Source organism: Indicator indicator, chromosome 27 (genome assembly GCF_027791375.1).
Source record: "Indicator indicator isolate 239-I01 chromosome 27, UM_Iind_1.1, whole genome shotgun sequence".
NCBI lineage: Eukaryota > Metazoa > Chordata > Aves > Piciformes > Indicatoridae > Indicator > Indicator indicator.
In genome coordinates this window covers 9,876,009-9,899,135 of record NC_072036.1, presented here as the reverse complement: position 1 = coordinate 9,899,135, position 23,127 = coordinate 9,876,009, and the positions used below count along the sequence as shown (strand labels likewise).

The following is a 23,127-nucleotide window of genomic DNA, read 5'->3' as shown; positions in this document are numbered from 1 at the left end:
TTCAAAACCAATATTGAACCCAACCCCCAGATGGCAATTACAGGATCAGCACTGGAGAGGTCCCAGACTGGACTCAACAGCACACAAGAATTGGATTCAGAGGTGGATTCTGGTACTAGATTCAGGAACTCAGGCAGAATGGACAGAGCCTTCCTTGGATGCTGGCCACTGAAGACAGTTTGACTCTCATGACTCCTCAGTGTCATACTGAATATGACATATATGGACTGGAATCCCTTCTTGGTCAGTTTAGAATCCACTCCTCCTTGCAGGTGTGACCTTTCAGTCTGCATCCCCACTGCAGCACACACAATCTAGCAGTGACCTTGGTCTGCACCCCAACCCTTGGTGCTAACTACAAACATCAGGATTATCACTGCTAGAAGCAGACCCCGTCTGCAGAAACGTGACATGAACTTCGGAAAGTTACTGAGAAGAGCCTGAGCTGAAAAGCAAAAGCACCAAACAGATCTTGTTCTGTTCTAACTCAAAGCAGGACAATGGATTTACTTTATATCCACTGGTTGTATGCTAGATCAGCCATCAGCTACCCCACAGTGAGCCTGAAGCCAGAAAGAAGTTCACACTCTGCAAAATCCAAAAGAAATGAAATCAAGTGCCTGTGCCTGACACCACTGTCTGACCCAGGAACACAACAGCCTAATATGACTCTCTTAGGTCCCATTTCCATGATGCTGAACCACAGAAACTGCAGATTTTCTCAGGAAGAATAATACAATCACACAGCAAGTCCTCAGTGACTTTACCATGTGACATAGATTGTATGTATATTAGCATTTCAAGGTTAAAAGAAAAAATAAATAAATACAGTTAGAGAGAGAAAAAGAAAAAGCAAAAACTAGTGATTGTCCTTCATATGTTCTCATTCTATTTAGTCCAGACTGGGAGACAGGAGCTTAGATACATAATTTATAGTTTAAGTCCTCTTTAAATGGAAAATTAAATCAAATCAGAGATACGAATTCAAAACATATTAAGCACATTAAAGCTCTGTTCCTTATGGGAATCAAGTTAAAGCTGCTTTAGTTCTGAACGACAGCATCCATTAAAGTTTGATGTACTTTACCCAATCTGCTTTAATGTCTTACCTCTAGTTAACAAGATAATAGACAAACCTATGGCTGCAAGTAAAAACTGATTCTAATACCTTGCTGGAAGTGAGAAATGTGCCTGCAGACTGGAGGAGAGGATGTGAGTCTCTTTGGGTTCTTCACATCCTTTCATTAACTTGGGTCTGTTTAAATAAACATTTTGCACATAGTTTTACAATTAGGTTTCTTGCATACTGCTTCCTTTAAGAATCGTCTTCTTTCAAAGCTTTTACACAAGAATCATAGAAGTAATTAGTCTGCTGACAGCTATTTACAACAAATTCAGCATTTCACTCTGGAAGCACAAGGATAGAATGTTCTTAGTGTTCATTAACAAAATAATCTCTTAAATTTGTCCTGTTTTTACTCAAAGGTTTTCACTTTTTACCCCAATTTTCTGCAATCCTTTTAGCCACACGTTAGACAAATCTAATGTGTGAAGCAAGCTAAAACAAGATGTTCATTGGCCATCTCCCAAGTCATTAAACGCCTACCACAAGATTCCTCTCATACTCTCAGGATCAGGCTGCAACTGGATTAGAAAAAAAAAAAAACAAAACAACAGTTGGTACTCTAAATGCTGCTGTTTCCTCGTTCTTCTATTAAATATGAAAAATTCTTCAACAAGGCAATGAATGCAGCAAAAGCAGCATTTCCCCCAATAAGGACTGATACAGTTCAGGAAGGCTCAAAAAAGTGGTTAGATGCAATTCATAAAATTTGGTGAGCAAAGAGAAACATAAACCAGGTACGGTAAATACGCACCAGTTTTGTAAGAGAGGTTTTCAAACAGTAAGTAACAAAATGAAGAAACCAGCAACTAGTAGAAACTAGTAAACCGTTAGCATTTACCACCACGAGAGACTAGGCGTAGAGTGCTCTGCATTTAATTCTCTACTGAATATAAATTTTACTGCAAGCAAATGGGTACTGAACTGACTTTCTGCCCAAGGCAGCAAAAGCCATGTGGTTCTAAATACACTCATGTTAGACTTTCTTTCTGAGAACTAAGTGCAGATATTGTCCCAGAAATTATGCAGAAATGAGTAATTTGAAGCCACTCTGCAACAGAACTCTTCCAGATTCAGTATACCTCAATAACCATGCAATTAGTGGTACCAAATAATATTTTTATAATCCCATCCAAAATGACAGAGTTCATTTATACGCATCTTCCTCATGGAATAACAACTGCCTAGAGAAAAAGAAATATATTAAGAAGCTAAGAAACTTACTTTCACTTTTATGCCATCACCCACCTTCAAGAAGCCCTGAGAATACAGCAAGCCTCCTGCATGTTTGTTGCTCCTAACTTTGCCAAACTAATTGTTTGGGCTGAGATTTTCCAGTCTGAACACTGATGACCATCTGGTTGTTCACACAAAGCAAAAGGCAAATACAGAAAACGTGAAGGAGGAAGAGATGCAGAGAAGTGTCCAACACAGCAAACACCCCTCCTAACCTTCGCATGAAGTCCAGAGGCCTGTCAGATTCCTGGCAAAAGTGCCCTCCTCTTCTCCTTTAAGCTTTAGTTGACATGAAAGTGAGGTTAGTTAAGACAGCAGGGTAATGTCTGTGTCATGAGCAGAAGGTCAGAAAGCAGAAAACAAGGCATAAGGGAATGGAACCATCACAGAGAGAAGGAGCATAAAACAGGAGCTTCTGTTTCTGAGCACAAAAAATGGAAAAGCAGAGTACCTGTCAAATTCTGTTATCCTCTGAGCATGACCTTCAGCTTTGTATCAAAAGGGAAGGGAGAAAAAGAGGAGGGCTCAAAGAGTATGTCAAGGGTGGTGAAAAGAACCTGGGACTGGAGATGTGATACAATTAAACTGCAACACCAGAAAACTCTCCTGAAAGCAGGTGAAAAATCTGCAGAAGATGATGGTCAGATTTTACCATAAGCATCCTGGCATACAAAGAAGCAGCCAAAGTAGGAAACATTGCTGCTGACAGACTGTGGTAAATTAGGGAAGCACCAAGAGAATCAAAAAGTGTATCAAGGAAAGAAAAGCAAGGAGGAACAAGACAGTATGAGAAGTCATGAATACTTACACACCAGTCATCAGAAGGAAGTCTAAGTAATAGAATATGAAGAATGTTACACAATGAAGAAACTACACAACAAAAAAATAGGTTTAGAATAGGAATTAGAGACTACAGCATTTAAGGACAACAAAAGAGCAGCTCTGTTAGTGAATACAAACACTGAAGTGGTGTTGTCCCTGGATGAAGGGGCAAAGAGAAGCTAATACCGACAGCTAAGTGACCAGATGCATCATCTGTGTTAAATTACAAATGATGAACGGGAGGAGTTCACAGAAAAAGAGCCAGGAGCCAGTCAGATGAAGAAAACGGCCAAAAGATTAGAAGTTATATGCAAAGTAGCCTTGTAAAAAAGGATTTAAAAAAAAAAAAACAACCACAAATAATATTTTTTCCTACTCGAAGAGCAAATGCATTACAATGGTTATTGAAATAACTGAATGTAATAAGACATTTTGTCCCAATCAACATGTCCCTACTATACAATAGGATAACTCAGCCAAATAATCCAAGAAGTGCAACATGCACTTTGTTTCCACTCATTATGACATTTTCCACAGTTAGATAAAAATCAAAACAGCATGTCCTTTATCAGAGTCAATAAAAAGAGAGTAGGTCAACAGCTCTTCCTTTATCCTATTATAGCCCAGACAGAAAAACATGTTTTTGCAGTGCCCTACCTAAAAAACATAGAATAGATCTTTTGTATTTGGCAAGAAGCATGGAAAGTTCAGGGAAGGGGCTAGATGTTTTGTTAAATGCATAATGGTATGGCTTAGCTTTGCTAAGGACCCACAAACAGTGGCCTGAGAATCTAGTCCCAATGTCCTCTCTTCTTACTTAATACTCAATGTCAGATTTTCTCCTGAATTTATAAAACCACTTCCCTCAACATCTCTTACCACAGTATCACAGTACCTCAGGAGATCATCAGGTCCAACCCCCCCTGCCAGAGGGCATGCCAGAGTTACAGAATGGCTTAAGTGGGAAGGCACTTGAAAAGATCATCTACTCCAACCTCCCCACATTGTGCAGGGACACCTCTCACCTAAACTCAGCTGCTCAAGGCCTCATTGAACCCAGCCTTAAACACTCCCAGGGAGGCAGCGTCCATAACCTCCCTACAGCAACCTATTCCTGTCCTACCACCTTGTCCTGTGCTGTAAAGGCTGCAACAATATCCCAGGAAGACAAAGCCGTATCCATAAGCAAAAAAAAAAACAAAACAAAACAAAAAACAAACACAACTTCAATTCATATATGAAGGTACTTCAGCATAACCCTTCAAAAAAGCATGGCACACTGCTGAGTGCTGCAGAGAGAAAGCTCTCAGGCACTCCTTGTTCCACCACGCTGTCCCCTTCAGCTCTCTTCTTTTTCTAGGCACTGTCACCACCTGCTATCCCACTACACATAAGCTATGTCCCCACCTAAGTGGCACATGGTGGGGTTTCACGTATAGATGTATCCATACGGCTTCCTTTTGCCCCAGCTTTTTATAGCATTGTCCCCCATCTGAGTAGCTGTGTCTGGATTTTGCCACCCTAAATCAATCGATCAATCAAATCCTAGAACAGATATTATTCAGAGAAAGCCCTCAGAGTCTTTTATCCTGCTATGAGCATCCTTTTATCCCATTGCCTTCAGATTTTTAGGTATTTTAAATGAACATGGTATGACACAGATCTGACAGAGCAATGGGCATGATGGAGCATGAAAGAGACATTACAAATCCCAAATAAAAAGACTAAATGCTACTGAACAAAATCCAATGATAAATGGAAGTGTGAAAAGGCACACTGATGAGGGCTATTTTATAACACACACCCCCCCCCCATATTTTTTAAGAACCTCATTCAGGAAAAGCCATGCAAGGAAGACTCCCTCATTTACATTTTCTTTACTATTCATAGCATCTGAATTGGACTGCATGCAACAACAGAGCAATTAGTTTAAATACTGCCAATATTCTCACTGGTGATAATTGGTTGCTCCTTGCAAGAACATCTGTTCCATCTTTCCTAAGAAATGAAGTACAGACCCTGTTACCTAGACAACAGAATCCTTCTGAGCATCATACACTATAAAGGGGCAATATCAACCCAAGTCACACTTCGTTTTTCTTCTCCCCACCACTCCCTTAGCATTAATGCAGCTCAGTGCCTTGACTTTGTAAGGCCACATAAACTCAACCCACTTTTACATGCATTAAAAGTAACAGCTACTGTCCTTTGGCCAAAAAACAGCCACTTTGAGCCTTTGTGGCCAGCCAGTTTCCACCACTGTGACTGCCAAGATGCCAAGCACAGAATACTGCAGTTTATCAGTACTCTGAGACCAATGTTTTATCAGATCTTGAAATCTCAGTTCAGTCCCCCTGAATGTGCTGCAGAAATGATAACCTTCACCACCAAGGCCCTGGATTAGCAGAGATACTCGAGTGCTAAAGGGACTCACCCCATACCAGCCCTCACTAGTGCTCCCCACCCAAATTAAGGAGAATAGCAGAAGATTTAACCTTCAGAAGATGCCCTTTGTTGCTTTACCAAATTGGCCACATTTTTATAAATAATGCTAAAATAAACTCAAATGAAGTGCATTAGATGAAAACTTCCTTTGTGTGCTTTTAGTTGCATGGATTTCTTTTTTCCTGTGTGCATGGGATGGAGGACCAACAAACAAGGAAGCTCAAATGATGTGTAAAATGTAGATTAAGCATTCAGAAAGGAAAACAGAGCTCAGTGGGGCAGAATAAACAATCACCACCACTCAGCTATCACTCTAAATTCACCTCACTTCATCTCCTTTCTGACAACACCCTAAAACAACTTTAGCTTCTTCACTTTCTTCCCTTTTTCTTGGCTGGAAGAAGAGTAGCAGCCCTGTCTGTCCTCAAATGCATATGCTCCAGCTGTCCCTGCTAGGGGGGAAGCCTCTGTAGGAAAATCCCTGTAGCTTTTATGCATTTGGCTTTGCACAAGCCATTGCAACCATGCCCTGGGTGTGCGCTCCCAGTCAGTCAGTATGAGTCAATAGCACCAGAATATGCCAGCAAGAAAAGGAGAAAAGGCTATTAAACCAAAATATAAGCAATCAGTTCACCACAGACCACACAAGAGAAGTGAACACTTGAGGCCTTTACTAATGCAAACATGACTGCTACTTCTCTGGGAATGCTCTGACAAGTTCTATTTCCACTAGCATGCAGAACAACACAGAAATAATTAGATGAACAACAGATAAGTGAGTAGATGGCATTCTGAGCACTAACTGGAGTAACCAGGGTTATTAAGTTTAACCACAGAAGATAAGTGTGGGGTTTTTTTGTTTTGTAGAGCCTGCATTTTCAGAGGGGACTTCAAGACCACTTAATTTGGTAAGATAGAAATGGAATGGTTTAAAGGAAGGCTTCTATAGCAGCACCTTTAAAGCAGCACCTTTACAGCAGTGTGACCCAGGAAAAAGATAACATTTAAAATAATCCCAGTGGGACAGGGATATAGATCTGTTTTTCAGGCCCATCTGTGTTGGAAAAAAATCCATGAGTCCTCCAAATAATGAAGAGAGAAAATAAGAGCTTGAAAATGGTCTGGATTTGAGATGCCTAGAAGAAGGAAATATGAAATAATCCATCTGGCCCCAGAAAAAATCTGAACAATGGAAATAGCTGAAAATTATTAGAACTTAAAATCACAGTCCAATTCCTTATTTAGACTACAAGGTTCAGTGAATTTCAGATGTGGAACAGTACAACAGACAATTTAGTAGCAGTAAAATATTTATATAGGCCACAAATAACAAATACTTAGAGATAGAATGTAAAGCTAGAGGATCACCCACCCTCAGAACAATAAATAGATAAACCTGGGCAAGAATAAAGTCATTCATACAAAACAAAAATCACATGTCAAAAAAAGAAAGAACAATTATTAGTCTGAAGAGCAAAGACACTAAGGCAGATGAGGATACCAAACAAATACTGGAGCTTGGTCAGAGACAGATCATTCATCAGAGTAATAAGCTTTTTTGGAGTAGAAACTGAGAGAAGTCAAATCAAAATGGATCTGAGACAGAGCTGGTGGCAAGGAGACCACTGTACTGCTTGTAAATATTAAAAGCATCTGGAGATAAAAGGAGAAGAAAGCAAGGAAAAAAATACAAAAAGCAACTGAGGTAAAAAAGAAACTAAATCTAATGAACAAGTGAAAACATAGCAAGACAATGAGAGCTGAGAAAAACTCCACAGGGGCTGTGGGGTGGGATAAATTCATTAGCACAGCAAGAACCAGCAGAGGCTTCCTCAAATGTCTTCAAGAACTGGCAGCAGATCTCATATTTCCTAACTGTCTATAACCAGAATTATTCTACTGATAGCTCTTTTGGCTATGCTGCTCACATATTGAAAACACTGACTTTTCCCCACAGAACAGTCTGTCAGGACTACTCTAACTTCAGTGTCCTTGGGTGGCTGCATGTGAAACAGCTCAAGGCCAAGGACACTGAGCATATGCATTTACACACAGTTTAGTGCATGTGCTCTCTGTGAAAAATAATAAAGTTTCAAATTCTGCATCTAGAAAGGACTGGTGTGGTAAAAGCAGTGTTCCCCTTTCCCTTTCTCCTCTGCATGCTCTTTGATGCTGTTGTCAAATTTCTGAAGGAGGTAGCTGCAGCCAGACAATAGAACTGATTCGCTGCTTCAGATGATGCTCTACTTTCCTTACAATTACTTGACAAAAAAATTATACTTCAAGATGTGAAACTTATTTTCAGAAACACTTCAGTGCATTTATAGGCTGGTAAGAAAAAAAGTCAATTGATCAAAACAAAAATTGCTTTTTATTCCACTGATTTACAACTTGTGTACATTTTATTTTATGAAGTTAATTGTTCTTTCAGATGCTATAAAATACAAAAAAGGCAAAAGAAAAAAATGTCCACAAAACTCTTTTGAAGAATAACCAAAGTAGGCATTTAAGTACTCCCTTAAACAAAAAGGATTTAAATTACACAGATTATACAAGATTAGGCCATGTAACAGAGAGCTCTTATTCTTCCTATGGCATGCAAAACATGAGTTGTCATGTAGCTGAATCAAAAAACCTCCTTCCAGCTGATTCATACTTAAAAAATCATACTGCACATGCTTCCAGCCAACACACGCCTTAACTCTCTAATAAAAATCCCTTCAAAAAATGTATTTTTTTCAACTTGTTTCACTACCTCCAGCTATTGAAAGAGGGAGTGGAGTTTCAAAGTTTCCAAAAACAAATCTAACAATCTTTTCTAATTAGGTAGTAGAGAATTTATGGGCAGATTTTATACTGCCAAATACTCTACACATTTATATTATCTTGGCAAGGGGAAAGAAATTCAGACATTCAAAAAGAATCTCCTACAGCAAATGCACTCAGGGACATGGATTTTTTTTAAGCCTTGTTTTACCTAACCTGGCCTTAAGCAAAGCCAGGGACCAAGGTTAGAAACCTCTTTTTCTACATAGCAGTAAATACTGCAAGTTGCTGTGACAGTCACGGTCACATATCAATAGATCCAAAGCAGAGGATTTGTACCTATGAAATTCTGTGTAACTGTACTTGAAGTGAGCCAATGGCATTACAAACCTGGAAAGTTATCGTTACTCCTGTAGAGATGCTCTTTCCTGCACTCCTAGGAGATGCAGACAGGTCAAACAACTTCTAAGGCCAGCCTGGTCCACAGGCTCAAATCAAGTAGCTTCACACTGAGTTGATTTGACTAAGCAGTTGTCGACCAGAGAGGTGACATTGGAAGTGACATGCAACACCTGACTGAGGGAAAGGCAAGTAAGCTGCACCAGCTCCACCAGCAAGGCACATCACAACCCCTTAGGTGTGCCCGTGCCAGGCTGCCAGCAGCACGGCTGAGCAGCACACTGCAAAGGCACAAAGTGTTTCAAGGCAGTGACAATAAGTCTAGCTGGACCTCCCTGGCTCAGCTTCAACACCACACCACCACAGACCCCCAAAGCCAGGAGGAGGGAGACGCAGCTCCAGAAGAGCTGCCTGTGCACAAAGGAAGGGAGAGAACATTATAAATAGAGTGAGCCTTGCTCAAGCCAGCTGACAAATGCCATAAGGTTACACAAACCTATGATTTAACCTGGGAGGCTTCTAAAACCTTGCCCACCATCAGAAACTGAGGATGCCAAAATATTTGTACCCTCTAGCACTTTGTAACACACATTACATTAATAGGCAAAAGGCCTGAGAATAATTTGTGCACGCTACATTGATTCAAAAGAGCTTTCAGTAACTCATTTAACATTACCGTCTGAACTATTTTAGCCTGTACCCATAAATGTAACTATCAACACAAAGGCCAACTAATGCTCCCACCAGCGTCCCACAGTGTGCTGGCATTGTTTCAAGGTCTCCCAGAAGGAGCAGCCTTTAGCAGCTTCACTAAGGACTAGCACACACAGGCACAGGATGTGGCAACTGAAATGGTTGTGTCCCAGACCCAAAATTCACCTAGGGCACTGCTTAAGCAAGGCTAGGAGAGAAATAGTCCTGGTTTGTGGCTCTACTACTCCAGTTTAAATCATTTCTAACAGCTTAGGCTAATTATTTTTTTCTAACAGAAAAAAGACTATTGAGCTGTAAAATGAAACAAAACAAACCCTGATATAGAAAATAAAATGAAATTTAGAGTTGAAAAGTTGAAAGAAAGTAATCGTCACTTGCCCCAGGAATTGCTGCCTACATGATGTTTTCACTGACATAAGCCTCCTTCCAGGAAAAGCTCACATTAATAATGGTAAAAGAGACTTTATGTTTTTCAAAGTCCTAAGCAAAGACAGACCAATTTGGTCTGTAATGATAGAAGAGTTGTTTGGGTTTTTCCCCACTTAGGGAAAGTTAGCCATTAGATCTTATTCTGAGCGTCTAGGCAGTGTGACACACAAAATGGTCTTCGACTGCAAAACCAAATAGTTTTCAGTTCAGCAATAAATTTCTTGAGCATATTGTCAAGTGTCTTCAGGATACTGAATTATTAAAATATTCTGATCACTCACACAACCAGGACATTGCTGCTTCTTGAATGTTCCCAGCTTCCATAAGATATGAGTAGGATTTGGGGGGTTTGTGGTGTTGGGGGGGAGTTTAGGCAGGAGGTTTAAATGTCAAAAGAACTGCTTCTGACATTTTAATGTGGCCTCATTCTGGTTGATAATCTTTACTTAATCAGTAAACATTACCCTCTTGGTTACCTATCTAAGCCTTTAAATACAAGATTAGCTATTAATACATCCATTGTAAGTCTGGTTCTCTTACTGGATAATGTACTTGATTCTGCTTATTTCTGTGAGACAAAAAGTTCTTGTTTCTCTTTCAACTATTGCACCTTTACATTTTTCACAGATCAATTTCAAATTTCACTGAGGCAAACAGTGATTTGCTACATCACCTCAGGTTATAGAGTTTACAATGAAGTCTCAAGAAGAGTAAAATATAATTTGAGGAACAATTAAGAAGAAGAACCATTGAGAGGATTCAACCAAATTACACAGCAATTGTGGAATTTCCCAGGCTGTACTAAGCTTTGCACAAAGCTTCACCAATAATAAAGATGTTTAATAAATAAAGAAATAGACTCAAGACTGAAACGGTGACATATCATCAGAGAAAAAAAAATACAATTTGACACTCTGTTTCCTTGTGATGTTGTGTCCACCTATGACAGAATCAGCTCCATATCACAGTGTGGTCATGACAAGAGGAAAGCCCCCTTCAGACTATTCCACACATCATCCCCATAGTAGTACAATTTAAAACAGACAAAGGACAAGAATCAGAGAGGTTTAAAAAAAAAAAAATCCAATGCTGTCAAAACCAGCTTTGTAGTAACAGGAAGATAATCTAGTACTGGTGACAAAAGAGGATTTCTTATTTCCTCCAAAAGCAGAAATGCTAGCACTGGGTAGATTTTGTGTAAAGTGACTGCCAGCAATGCAGCCACCTCTCAAATCCAAGAGTGACCTTGACCTTACAGTGCAAGCACTTTAAAAGGATAGGAGTTTTATCTGCTAAGTCTCTTCATACAGAATTAGTGGGCACTACTCTGAACACAATACACTGGATTATTCAGTCCATGAACACCATCAGTTTCTCCTGCCTCACGCTGGACTGCACACCTGAAAGCTGTGTATTTCAGTGCACCACTATTGGATTATATCAAGAGCTTTCAGGCACAATCCTAACATACATTTCAACAGCTCTCAGCAGTGACAGCATTAAAACAAGGTAAATATTTAATCACCAAGTGCACTTCCTTTGCAATGCAAGAAATTGTTGGGTTACAAAATTTAAGTCGCTACCCAGCACTTTGACAGTAATGCACATTTTCAGTCACAAAATTAACATATAAAGATTAAATTCTACTTTCCTATACAAACAACTGCATTCAAGCAACACTGAAGGAATGATAGAGTGCTCAAAAGTGTGCAATTCCTAAATCATTTTTTTCTCCAAAGACACTTGTAATAAAAATGCAATTAAAGCTGTTTTTTATTTTGCTTTGCAATTTCTCTGTACTTAGCAAAACAAGGAATGAGAAGAACAAACTGTTTCCAGGTACTAAAGAAGAGTAAGCTACCATTAGTCTGAAGTAAAATACATTACTAGCAAGCAGATGTGTAATGGCACTTGTAATCTTTCAAAACCATTTTCCTTGAAGTCATTTTAAAAACATCCTTTTGTGAAATAAATCATCATTAAAAGGTTCACACGTATTTCCCTCTCAGCACATAAAAGCAAATAAAACAAAATTATACCCAGGAAGAAGCATTACTATTATGGAGCAAGAACATCTCTCTCCACTAAAAAAATACTGTATTATTCAGAAAACATTTCAAGAGAAGCTCAGGTTTGAATAATTTTCATGTTTGCATACATTAAAGAAAACATTTAGATAATCTTTGTTACTTAATTCAGAGAAAATAAAAGACCTGGTAAACAATAATGTCAGTAAAAATGCTTTCATTTATGTACACTTACTGCAATCTCTCTACAGGCCGACATGGATATCCCTGTACCTTCAATTTGCTTCAGTGCATACTCCTTTTCATCTTTTCTGCACACAGAAAAAGAAAACAGAGAGGAATATTTTGAGCTCTGAGTTTCTATTACATGGATCAATACAAGCATAATGATTTATTTTCATTTGGTATGGATCAAGAAGCTGAAAAGCCAATCTGTTTTCATGCATAAACGACACTTCAATATTAAAAGCAAATTTCCTTTCAACAGACTCCAAAAATTCCAAGCAAAAGCTCCTAAGAGCTGTTCACAATCTCCATTTTCAGGAGCAACTTCAGAAGTGGACATGTCTGCTTCCTAAGCAGAAGGATTCAACAGCATCTGAAGACACCATAATGCAGGTTTTCTTCTCTGCTCCCCACTAAGCAGCCCTTTATTTTCACAAATTAGTCATTTGCAAGAACTTTGCCCGAGATATAGATGCAGAACCAGGAAATGTGTAACTTTACAGGCAATAAGCTCAGACCTATCTCACAGAAGTGGCTTTTCATTAATTAGTAATAAACATCCATCTCCTCTCATACACAGTTCTGCTATGTCAAAGACTCACACAAACTGCAAAGTAATAACTCCCTCACTCAGATTGCTTAGTGAGATTGTGAAGACGAAATGCTATTGTCTGCAGAACCAAGACCAACTCTGGACATTTAGAATTGGTCATGGCTTTTAAACTCTGGTCGTGTTTAAACTACAGGCTACAGAACAATCCGGTGCACACATTATCAGTTTGAACCCCAAAACAGTGCAGCCACTACAGCACTGCAGTGCACTCTTCTTTTGGCACATCTACTTGAGCAGGCACACCACCTCACTACCCTTGAACTAGTTCTACAGATGCAAGCTCTGCAATCAGCTCCTCAGACCTCCACTGAGTCTGAAGGTCACTGCAGAGACCAGGGATTCCGTCTGGCACATGCTGCCTTCAGCAGCATTGCTTCACATGACTGCAAGCCTGTCAGCACTTAGCCAGCAACTCTGAGCAGGATTTTAAGATGCAAACAAGAAATCAGGAAAGCTGGTTTTAAAAAAAAAAAAAAAAAAAAAGAACAACTTCAGGTCCTACAGCATGTAGGAAAAGAAGGCAATCTTACTGAGCTGCAAACAGGGTGCCTCTAGGACACTGGGTTTTGTGAGCATCAAGCAAGAAAGGAGATCATGAAATAGTATCTAAAATTAATGAGTATCAAGAACCAAGATACCATATTCTAGACCTCCCAAAATGTTTTTTTACCAACAGCATGGGAATCAAATGTAACCTCCCTGAAACACATGAATACCATTTACTTGCTTTAGCAGAAATGCAGGTCTGTATGACTACTTTTCCAAAGTTAACTGTTCTTATTATGCAAACATAATAGCCAGAGTGGTATTTGAACTAATATTTCGTATTTAATAGTGAAGAAACAAAGAAATACATTTAAAACTCCAATACTGAGTCAGTCAACACAATCTAATGAAATCTACAATTCCAGATACTCAACAAAACAGTATTAAGTAGCCAAAGGGGAAAAAAAAGAAAAAAAAACCAACAACCAAATGGTGCTTTATTAGCTATTTCCCCACTTTTAAGAACTCAATAAATAACATCAAATGATGTGTGTAATAGGCAAGTATACTGCACAACTCCCTCAAGACCTATGCTCTTATGAAACACTTGAGGCAGGACAAAGTATTTTTACTTTGTGTTGAATACACAGAAAAACTCTAGTGAACTCTGCACACATTTCAAGAGCTTGTGCAGAATTAAATAGCAGGAAAAGTTTCATAAATCCTTTTCTGACAGATCCTATGTAAGTACATTTTTCACTAGAGAGTGGAGCAAGCGTGATTAAGATTAAACCCCAGTCCTTTACAACAACAAACTGCACAGCTCTGGTATGAGGCAGAAGGCACCCATGCCAGGGATAGCCAAGCAGAAGCAAGGTCTTTGTCCGTAATCATTTTCATCTGGTCCACAGAAACAGTGGCTTGGGAGCAGGCCAACTAACTTCAAGGTCCTGCTGCGTGGGGGTTTGCCGGAGGGCAAGGAGCAAGCAGCGCAGACCAAGGTTTAATCAAGTGGATTCTATTGAACAGCCACCCCAGGCTAAGAACGCCAATGTGCTCACTGAGTCCAAGTGAAAAGCATAGCAAAACAGAACTGAAAGGGAATCTGCTTCCTAAGAGGGTGTGAGCTAGCCATTTTTATTAAAGCTGTTCAAAACCAGCGTAGAAGGATTTGCCTGCTAAAACAAGTACCATATCACGCCACTACCAGGCTTCTCTCCAGGCTTCAAGTTCCCTCATTCCAAACTAGGGGTTAAAGGCTAAAATCAACATTGTTTCCAGTTCCAGCAGAACTCCCATTCATGCTAATTTACAAGTTATTAGCTTTGTACAAAAAATGAAACTTCTGATATGAGATACCCTCATCCTGAGAGCTTCTTGTCTCTCCATTTCAGACTGCCACAGGCAGCATAGCATCCAAATGCAAGGGACCTCACACCTATCAGCAGTAACTGAGAAGACCCCTCCATTACAAATATCCATACTAGCATAAGGCTGTAATTTGGTCTCTGAGGTTAACCTTTTCTCCCTCAGCAATAACTATGCCATTCTGTAATCTTTAAGGTTAATGTTAACATTTTCATTTGTACAGTTCAAAGGAAAATTCTGCCCTCTTGCCCCCAAAAATTTTACTCAGCTGGCTTACATCCAACTGCAATATTCAATGCAGAAAAGGGAAACATGATTACTGCTTCTTCTAAGTAACACTTTCCATTTTACAAAAGCTTTGAAAAGAACAAAGCACTGAATTCACTTCAGGAGGGTGCAGTTCAGAAGATAATTAAAACATTTCAAAGGAGTTCAACAGTCTCAGCTATTTCAATTGTACTTCATGGTGTTCCCATCATAAGAGAAACTACCTTACAAACAAGCCAATGGAAAACTAGAAACAACTTGCCCAAGACCATAAGAAGAATAGGAGAATTTAAAAGTAGTGCACGGTTCAAACTATTGTTTTACCTCTATTATTCAAATGTTTAAACTTTTAATGATGATCTCTCTTGAATTCACAGTTATCTAATTTAAAATACATCCCAATTTCAGAATATTCACATCAAGGAACTGGCTTGAAAGACTGCAGACACACTGAAGCTACAACTGTTTGTATCAGTAAATACTGATATTAACATTGCAGTATATATCAATAATAACTTCCTTATGTGCGCAGTATCATGAATAAAAATAAAGAAAGTGCACATTTTCTTAAATTAAGTGCACCATAAAAGCATTCCAAGATACAGCTAGAAAAACCTAATAGAAAACAACAATTCCTTCTTGAAAGCACCATTGATGGAATTCAAACATTTGTGACCCTGTAGGGCAAAACCTGGGAACAGTGTGGAGCTCAGTGTCCTTCAGACAGGGTGCTGCCCTGAACACAACATTCACACAGATACCTTGCCATGCTCTAATCATTTTGGTTTATTGCTGCCATACAGCATAAATTTAATCACTCAGCAGGAGTGATTAACACCACTGAGTTACAAACTTCCCTTCCCCTGCAAGATAAGGCAAAACTGTGGCAATGAAGTGCACCTGAAGTTAACCAAAAAACCCTCCATGCTATCAGGAACCTGACAGCAAAGTCATGAAACTGATCACATTCAGCACTATGAACAAACTGCTCACAGAGTTCATAGAATCACAGAATGGTCTGGGTTGGAAGGGACCTCTGAAGGTCATCCAGTCCAACCCCCTCTGCAATCAGCAGGGGCATCCTCAACTAGATTAGGTTGCCCAGAGCCCTGTCAAGCCTCACCCTGAATATGTCCAGGAATGGGGCCCTGACCACCTCCCTGGCCAACCTGTTCCAGTGTTCCACTACCCTCATGGTAACACTACACATAGCACACAGCCACAGCCCCTTACAAAGGCAACAGGACCAGTAAAAGTCTCTATGACTGACTGGGAAAAGAACTTAATCATAGAATCATTAAGGTTGGAAAAAATCATCAAATCCAACCATCACCCCAACACCACCATGCCAACTAAACCACGATGGATTCCTACCCTTCAGTGTTTTTCATGCATATAGAAAGAGACACCAGCCGAAACCAATCACAAATCCAGCAAAATCTACACATGCTGTCCATGTCTTCAACAACTAACCAGGTAAGTACAGCTACCTTCTATTAACAACAGCCTCAGACTATTTCACAGTCACAACCGTGGACAGATTTTTTAAGATCTCTGTAATAACAGACCCCTGGAAATCTTACTAACTCCAATCTTATTAGAATTTAGCCTTTACAGTACAACAATAACATTTTCTCATTGTAAGAAAGAGAGCACAGCTTCAGTCAGTATCACACTTCCTCTGAAATTATTGATGAAGATTCACAGATATCTCAAGCAGCTACAGGGTTGTTGCCATTGCTAAAATTAGACTGGCTCCAAAGTATTTTGAGTGATTGAGAACTGTGAATTTCCTGTGAGCAGGCTTCTTTCATAACAGATTGGCATAAGCAGACTTAACAGCCTGTTTATAAAGGTGAAAAATTGGAATGTTCATATCAAACCATGAAAGGTGTAAAATTATTCTGCTGCTCCAGGTAATTTCTTCCAGCATTTGCAGGAGATAGAGCTCAAACTAATCTTATTTCTTTATAGGCAGATTAGAGATAATGAATAGATCTAGGAAATACCTCCCTTCCAGAACGGATATTCCATGTGAAGATTTGCTACATTAAAGTAAGGCAAAAAATTCCTCTGAAATAAAGAGGAAATGAACTTTTATTTATCAGTGAATTATGTACCCAGGCCACAGACACAAAGTTGTTTAGACTATGACAAAAAAAGAATCTGTGGCTTGCTTCATAAAATCACTCATATTAAGAGTGTTTGTGACTAACTATAAATGTCAATAACATTAGCTGTCTGGGTTTGGCAATTTTATAATTAGAGATCCTAAAGAGATAGTGTAAAAGCATGCTGTAACTACACAGTCCAGCTTCGCTGGGCATCACATCTCTTTCTCTGCAGTGCTAAATATTGCAACTTTGATTAAGTGGGCAATTACTATTAACTTACCAAGTATTGGGAAGTCTACATTTCTTTTGAGCCTCCTTGGTGAGAGCCAGTTTCAAACACCAAGTGTGGATTTAGTTATTTTTTCTAAATCATTACAATGCATGAGGTTCACCTATGGGGGGGGGGGGGGGGGGGAAAGGGGGAGAGAAAGGGGGAGAAGGGGAGAAAGGAACAGAAAAGAAACCTCAGTGTAGGACCCATCAGAAGGACAATGGCCTAAAGCCTGCAGTTATTCAGTGCTCCTTTTCCAGCTCATAACAAATGCTTCCTCTACAGCATATAAAAAGCCCAGATTTACCAGAGACCTGCCACACAATTTCTGTTCTTTTCCTTCAGACTTGCTAACTCAAATGATCTAATGTGAGATCTCCAATTCTCAAAGCCAGACCTACATGAAAGCTCACTAACACAAAGTGGATGTAATTCTCTGTAAAATAGCCCTTAGGTACAAAAGCTGCCATCCAAATCATGAGTAAAAAGCAAGACCCAATGTTTTGTATGGGCAGAGTGAGACACTGCACACGGTTGTTACAGGAGGAAAAGTGGCGAAGTTGAAAAAACACCCCCAGGAGAAGGTGTAAGGGCTGCAACTAAATTCCACAAAGTCACCAAGAGGCAAGCTTTTCTTTAGCACAAGTTCTCCATCTCCTACAACACATCCAACTTCTTACACTGCTGATACCCCCTGATGGATTCTGCTTGGGGCATCAGGATACTGAAAGGACGGTGCCAGTTTGGAGCATGGTCTAGTTGGTAAAATTGTTGTGAGGTATGGGTGTACGAAAGGTGTTCTGCTTGCAGCTGAGCTCCTGTGGTCTCACTGAGGTTGTGGGCTGAATAATGGGGGGTTTGGGCATGTTCCCCAGACCACAGAATCATGGAATGCTTTGGGTTGGTAGGAACCTTTAAAGCATGGTTCACTTTCATCGAATCAGTCAGGGTTGGAAGTGACCACAAGAATCATCTAATTCCAACCCCCCTGCCATGGGCAGGGACACCACACACTAGATCAGGCTGGCCAGAGCCAGCTCAGCTGGTGCTGAGGGACATGGTTTAGCAACAGACTTGGTAGAGTTAGATGATGGTTGGACTTGATGATCTTAAAAGTCTTTTCCAACCAAAATGATTCTATGATAATTTAATTCAGACCAAAACAGTAATAGAGCATCTCCATTTTTTCCTCACTCCGATGTCAGGCAGTTAGGATCCCACGAAGTTACAGATGTTTTTGTTTCAACCACTGAGACAGCCTTGCTACTTTCCCAGCAACAAACAAGGTCTTTAGTCAGCAATGACCATATCTGCTCCTGGGGAACGTGACCCATGTCCCGCTTCCTTTGAAGTTTAAAAAGCCATGTCCCACAGTCAGAACTTCTCTCATGTTCTTCCTGTAGCTTAAGATCATCACTTGGATAAAGTTTTGCACTAACATTGTTTCCCACCATTGAAATCATACTAAAAGTAGAATAAATGGCATACGATTCATAATGGTCTTTTTGGTTGTTCTGAACTGAAGGTCAAATTAAATTTGGTAATTTGTCTACCTCTGTTTCTTATTTGGAGCATGACAGAACTGGGCAAAGGAACAACTGGCTGTCCAGCGCAATGACTGGTTTTAATCAAAAGGTACAAAGGTTCTTTACCATGAGGGTAGTGGAACACTGGAACAGGTTACCCAGAGAGGTGGTTGAGGCCCCATCCCTGGAGATATTCAAAATGGAGCTCAACAGGGCTCTGGGCAGCCTGATCTAGCTGAAGATGCCCCTGCTGACTGCAGAGGGGGTTGGACTGGATGACCTTCAGTGGTCCCTTCCAACCCAGACCATTCTATGATTCTATGATACAGATAACTTTTGAAGCCTACAACACCCTTGAGAGCACAGCAAACACTCATACAGGAACTCTGTTCCAGGAATAGATGTTCAAAGACACAGGCTGAAACCCAGTGCCAGCTGTGTCAACGGTAACGAAACAAAGCACCAAACATGGCATTTTTGAGTGAGAAAATGTTAAAGCTGAGCAGGAATCTGTGATAATCCATGGAGGTATTAAAACAGTGACAATTTTCTTCAAACACCTTTGAATTAGCAGGTTTCATAAGATAAGAAGTGTCTCAAAACACTCTGCTTAGGAGTCAAACAGTAAATCTCATGACTGAATGGCCTTTGTAAGCTGAGGAAGAGTAAGTTCAGGCTACATTTTAGGAAGAATTTCTTCAGTTCAAGGGTGGTCAGACTCTGAAGTTGGTTGCCCAGAAAACCTGGCTGCTTGTGCAAGCATATCTGTAGCATTCTGAATCACTGCAGTTTGTGGGGATTGGGGGTTTTTGCTTGTTTTTTTTTCTGGTCTGATTTTACATCATGCATGATGTGAAAATACTCATCTTGAAAGTAAGTTTATGAAAGACACTGCAACACTTCTATCTACAATACAACAGATTAGACTGGATGACCCAGAATACATCAACATATTAAATTTCTATGTGCAGTAGTTCACATGAGAAGTATTTAGCTTCTAACCTAACCCCTGTTCTGCCTTGCTTTGCATCCTCTTGGGGGCAGAAAGGAATCTCTTTCTTCCCCTTCACGCTCTTACTGCATCACTGTTGGAAAATTCTTAACCCCCTCACTCTGCAACATGAAAACTTCTTATCCTTTTCATCTCTTTAATAAAAGTACCACTAAATCTTGAGAGGTCTTCCTTCCCAGCTTCTTGTGGGCTAATTTACGCACAGGACTTCCTCTACACACTAGGCAAATATCTTCTCTCTCAAACACAACCTCTTCTACATGTCATCATCACCTCCTTTCTTTCTCAAGCTCCTATCACCACCACAATACTTGAGTGCTTGCCACAGCAGCACACTAAATACCAAGCTGAATGCCACTGGCTTTCTGAAAGGCTACACGCTGTACAGCTCATTTCTGCACTTGGTTCCAGGGAGAGGAACAGAAGAAAGGCCAAAACAGCCATGGAAGAGATCATATGCAAGAAGCACTAACAGTGACTCCTCACCACTTGCACTATGCTCTTGGGCAAGAAGCAAAGCCACCGTGTAGCTGCACTGGCAGCTCACCATAAGGCAGTTATGAAATACTAACAATCTCTGCCTAGATTAGGGGGGTTATTAGAATGCTTTGCAGGCAACTAGCTAAACAGGTTTGGGTTAGTTCTGCTGCTCCTTCTCACACATTAAGAGCACTCAGCAGTAAGAGGTATTTTCAGGATTTGCAGGTAAATCCAGTATTTAAGTTTACTTAGCTATTGAGAGATTACAGTGAGGCATGAACACCTTGAGCCTTCCTCAAGGTAATAAGTTTCATCAAGAACAAAAAAATATTCAAGTGAGGAGCAAGATACAGCTTTTCAGACACCATCAGTGGCAGAAATTTTGCTGCATTCAGGATCAAATACATTGCCTTCTTACATGGGTCAGTATTTCTGTGATTTAGCCTGCCACAGGATTACATTAGTAATCAACAACTACAGCTGAAAAATCAAATTGCTTACATTCAAGACAATGTCAAATAGAGGAAATATGCAAATACATAAATTGCTACAGAGTCTCAAACACCTTACAAGTACAAATTTGCATTGGTACCTAACACTGCAGTTCCCAACACACTCCTGCTATTCTGCTTCAGTAATTCAAATGCTGCAGAACAATAATATGGAGAGAACAGCACACAAATTATTGCTGTACAAATACTGATTTAAGCAAATAAGCAGATTACCTTTGCCTCCTCTACACTGACAGTTCTCTACCACCACAGTAATCTCAGTCATAAGCATGGCCAGCTGCAACCTCTGAACAATATAACGATATTAGCAGAAAGCCCAACCACAGCAAGTGGCCCCAGGAGAAGGCTTATTTTTCCAACAGAGCATGCTACTTTTTCCTCTCTTTAATCAGCATTTTTTTTCTACATCTGCTTCAAACAAATATGATGCATGAAAAAAACTAAAAACAAAAGGTTACATGGTCAGGACCACAGCCAGCATTCCCATGTTTACATTATACACTTGCCCTGCCTATGTATTTCATCTTCCTTCCTCTTCCCATGCCCCAACTTTCACCTGACTCCTGCGTGGGCTTGGATGCTCTAAGCACTTCAGATCCGTGTTAAGAACTTTACATTAATGCTTCTGCACATCAGTATCAGCCCAAGAAAGAAAACAGACTGCCCTCTTTAGTAACAAGCTTCCAGTACTCAAAAATGGAGAGGATGGGGGTGAGAAGATTATGTTAGTCTCCCCCATTCTATGCCTGTACTTTACAGTGATCTTTTTGGACTTGCACGACTGTTGCCCCTTTTCCAAAAGAGAATTCCATATTTGGTAGCTGAGGTGAAGCCTGGTTTATACCAGTTCTCTTGTTCAGCTCTCTTGTTTGAAAGTTAGGAATAAATTAACAACTTATTAATCTGACAAGTTACAAATAGTGATTTTTTTTTTTAAGTGCATCCCTGCAGTAGCATACAAATCTACACATTTCACTCAGCTGATAGATTGTACAGTACAGGGCAGTGCCACACATTTTATACTTGTCAAAGGCTAACATGGCAGGAGGGTCTGCCAGGCCAGTGTCATCTATTGAGCAGGCAGTAAGCCTGGGAGCTGCCCAAGGTATAGCCCCTGGTCCTTCTGCTGCCATCATCTTGCTCGCTCTGCTTTGCTGTCATTCCCTCCCTCCATCACAAGAGTTAAAAGCACATATCTGCTTTTTAAAATGTATTTTGAAACATGGAGATTAAAAATACTACCTACATAGTTACCCAGAAAGAAAAGAAAAAAAACCACAAAATCTGTTGTTTTATTTTAATAACTCAAAATCAAATTAAAATTAACATAGCTATGCCTTGAGAGAAAGCAGCCAGCTCAATTGTTTGTGTAAAGGTAAGCAGAATCAGCAACAACTAGAAAGGTTTTGTTCACACAAAGATTTCAGCTTTTGCAAGTGTTAATCTGCTGTGTCTGCTACAGAATGAAGAACAGAGTGGCCTATTTTCTACTTGACTCCTGCATCCCATTACTCCTTGCAGGCTCCTGACTAATGAACAGAGGTTATCTTTTCAGCTTGTTGACTTGTCCAAAGATCCTCTTGCAGGTGAGCTGACATCTTGGTGAAAGCACAGAAACACTTTGCAGTGGCTTGGACTGACAGGAGGAATTTTACTGAAGTGAAATAATTGAGGCAAACAACAAATCAGCAGAATTTCCAGCCCTTGCTTCATCCTAAAAAATTGCCACCCATAGGATAAGGAAATACAGGAAGTAGAACAACTAAGCACAACTGTGACCAAAGCAGAAGCAAGAAACGTAACAAGGAGAGGTAAGAAATGAAACAAAATCACACTTCCCTAACCATGACTGAAGAAATTGCATAAATGTGAACAAGAGTCCAAAAGAAGTTAGCAAAAGATCACATTCTGAGGTACTACATACACACCAAAAAAAAAAAATCGTAACAGATTTTCCAGCTACACAAAGAGCTAAAAACTTAACATTGACAACTGAACTGCAATCACGAGGCTTACATCACTTTCCTCCTCTCAGACACTCCTCCTGGTTTTGTGCACACTGAAATAAACCACTAGATTGCCTACCTAGAGACCCCTATTCTCTAGCCCTTCAGGACTACAAAGATTAACTAATAAGTTTTGTAAACTCAGAGGCCTGATTTGGGTACATGCCTAATGCAGGTGATACCACCAGAGCTTAGAGCACACAAACACGACTAAAGCAAATGCAAGCTGCAGGTGCTCAACGTCTTTAAATAAATGCTCAGGCAGTGCATGCAAATGTCACACCAA

General features: G+C 40.0%; 1 protein-coding gene across 2 annotated transcripts in view; it reads right to left on the bottom strand.

Moving 5' to 3' along the window:
- The window catches only part of CDK19 (cyclin dependent kinase 19), an 82,350-nt gene that overhangs the window by 56,092 nt on the left and 3,131 nt on the right, over nucleotides 1–23,127 (bottom strand). For both annotated transcript variants that reach the window (XM_054393007.1, XM_054393008.1), the window contains exon 2: nucleotides 12,197–12,272. In XM_054393007.1, coding sequence (XP_054248982.1) covers nucleotides 12,197–12,272 — 76 coding nt within the window. The remainder of the gene's footprint in view (nucleotides 1–12,196; nucleotides 12,273–23,127) is intronic.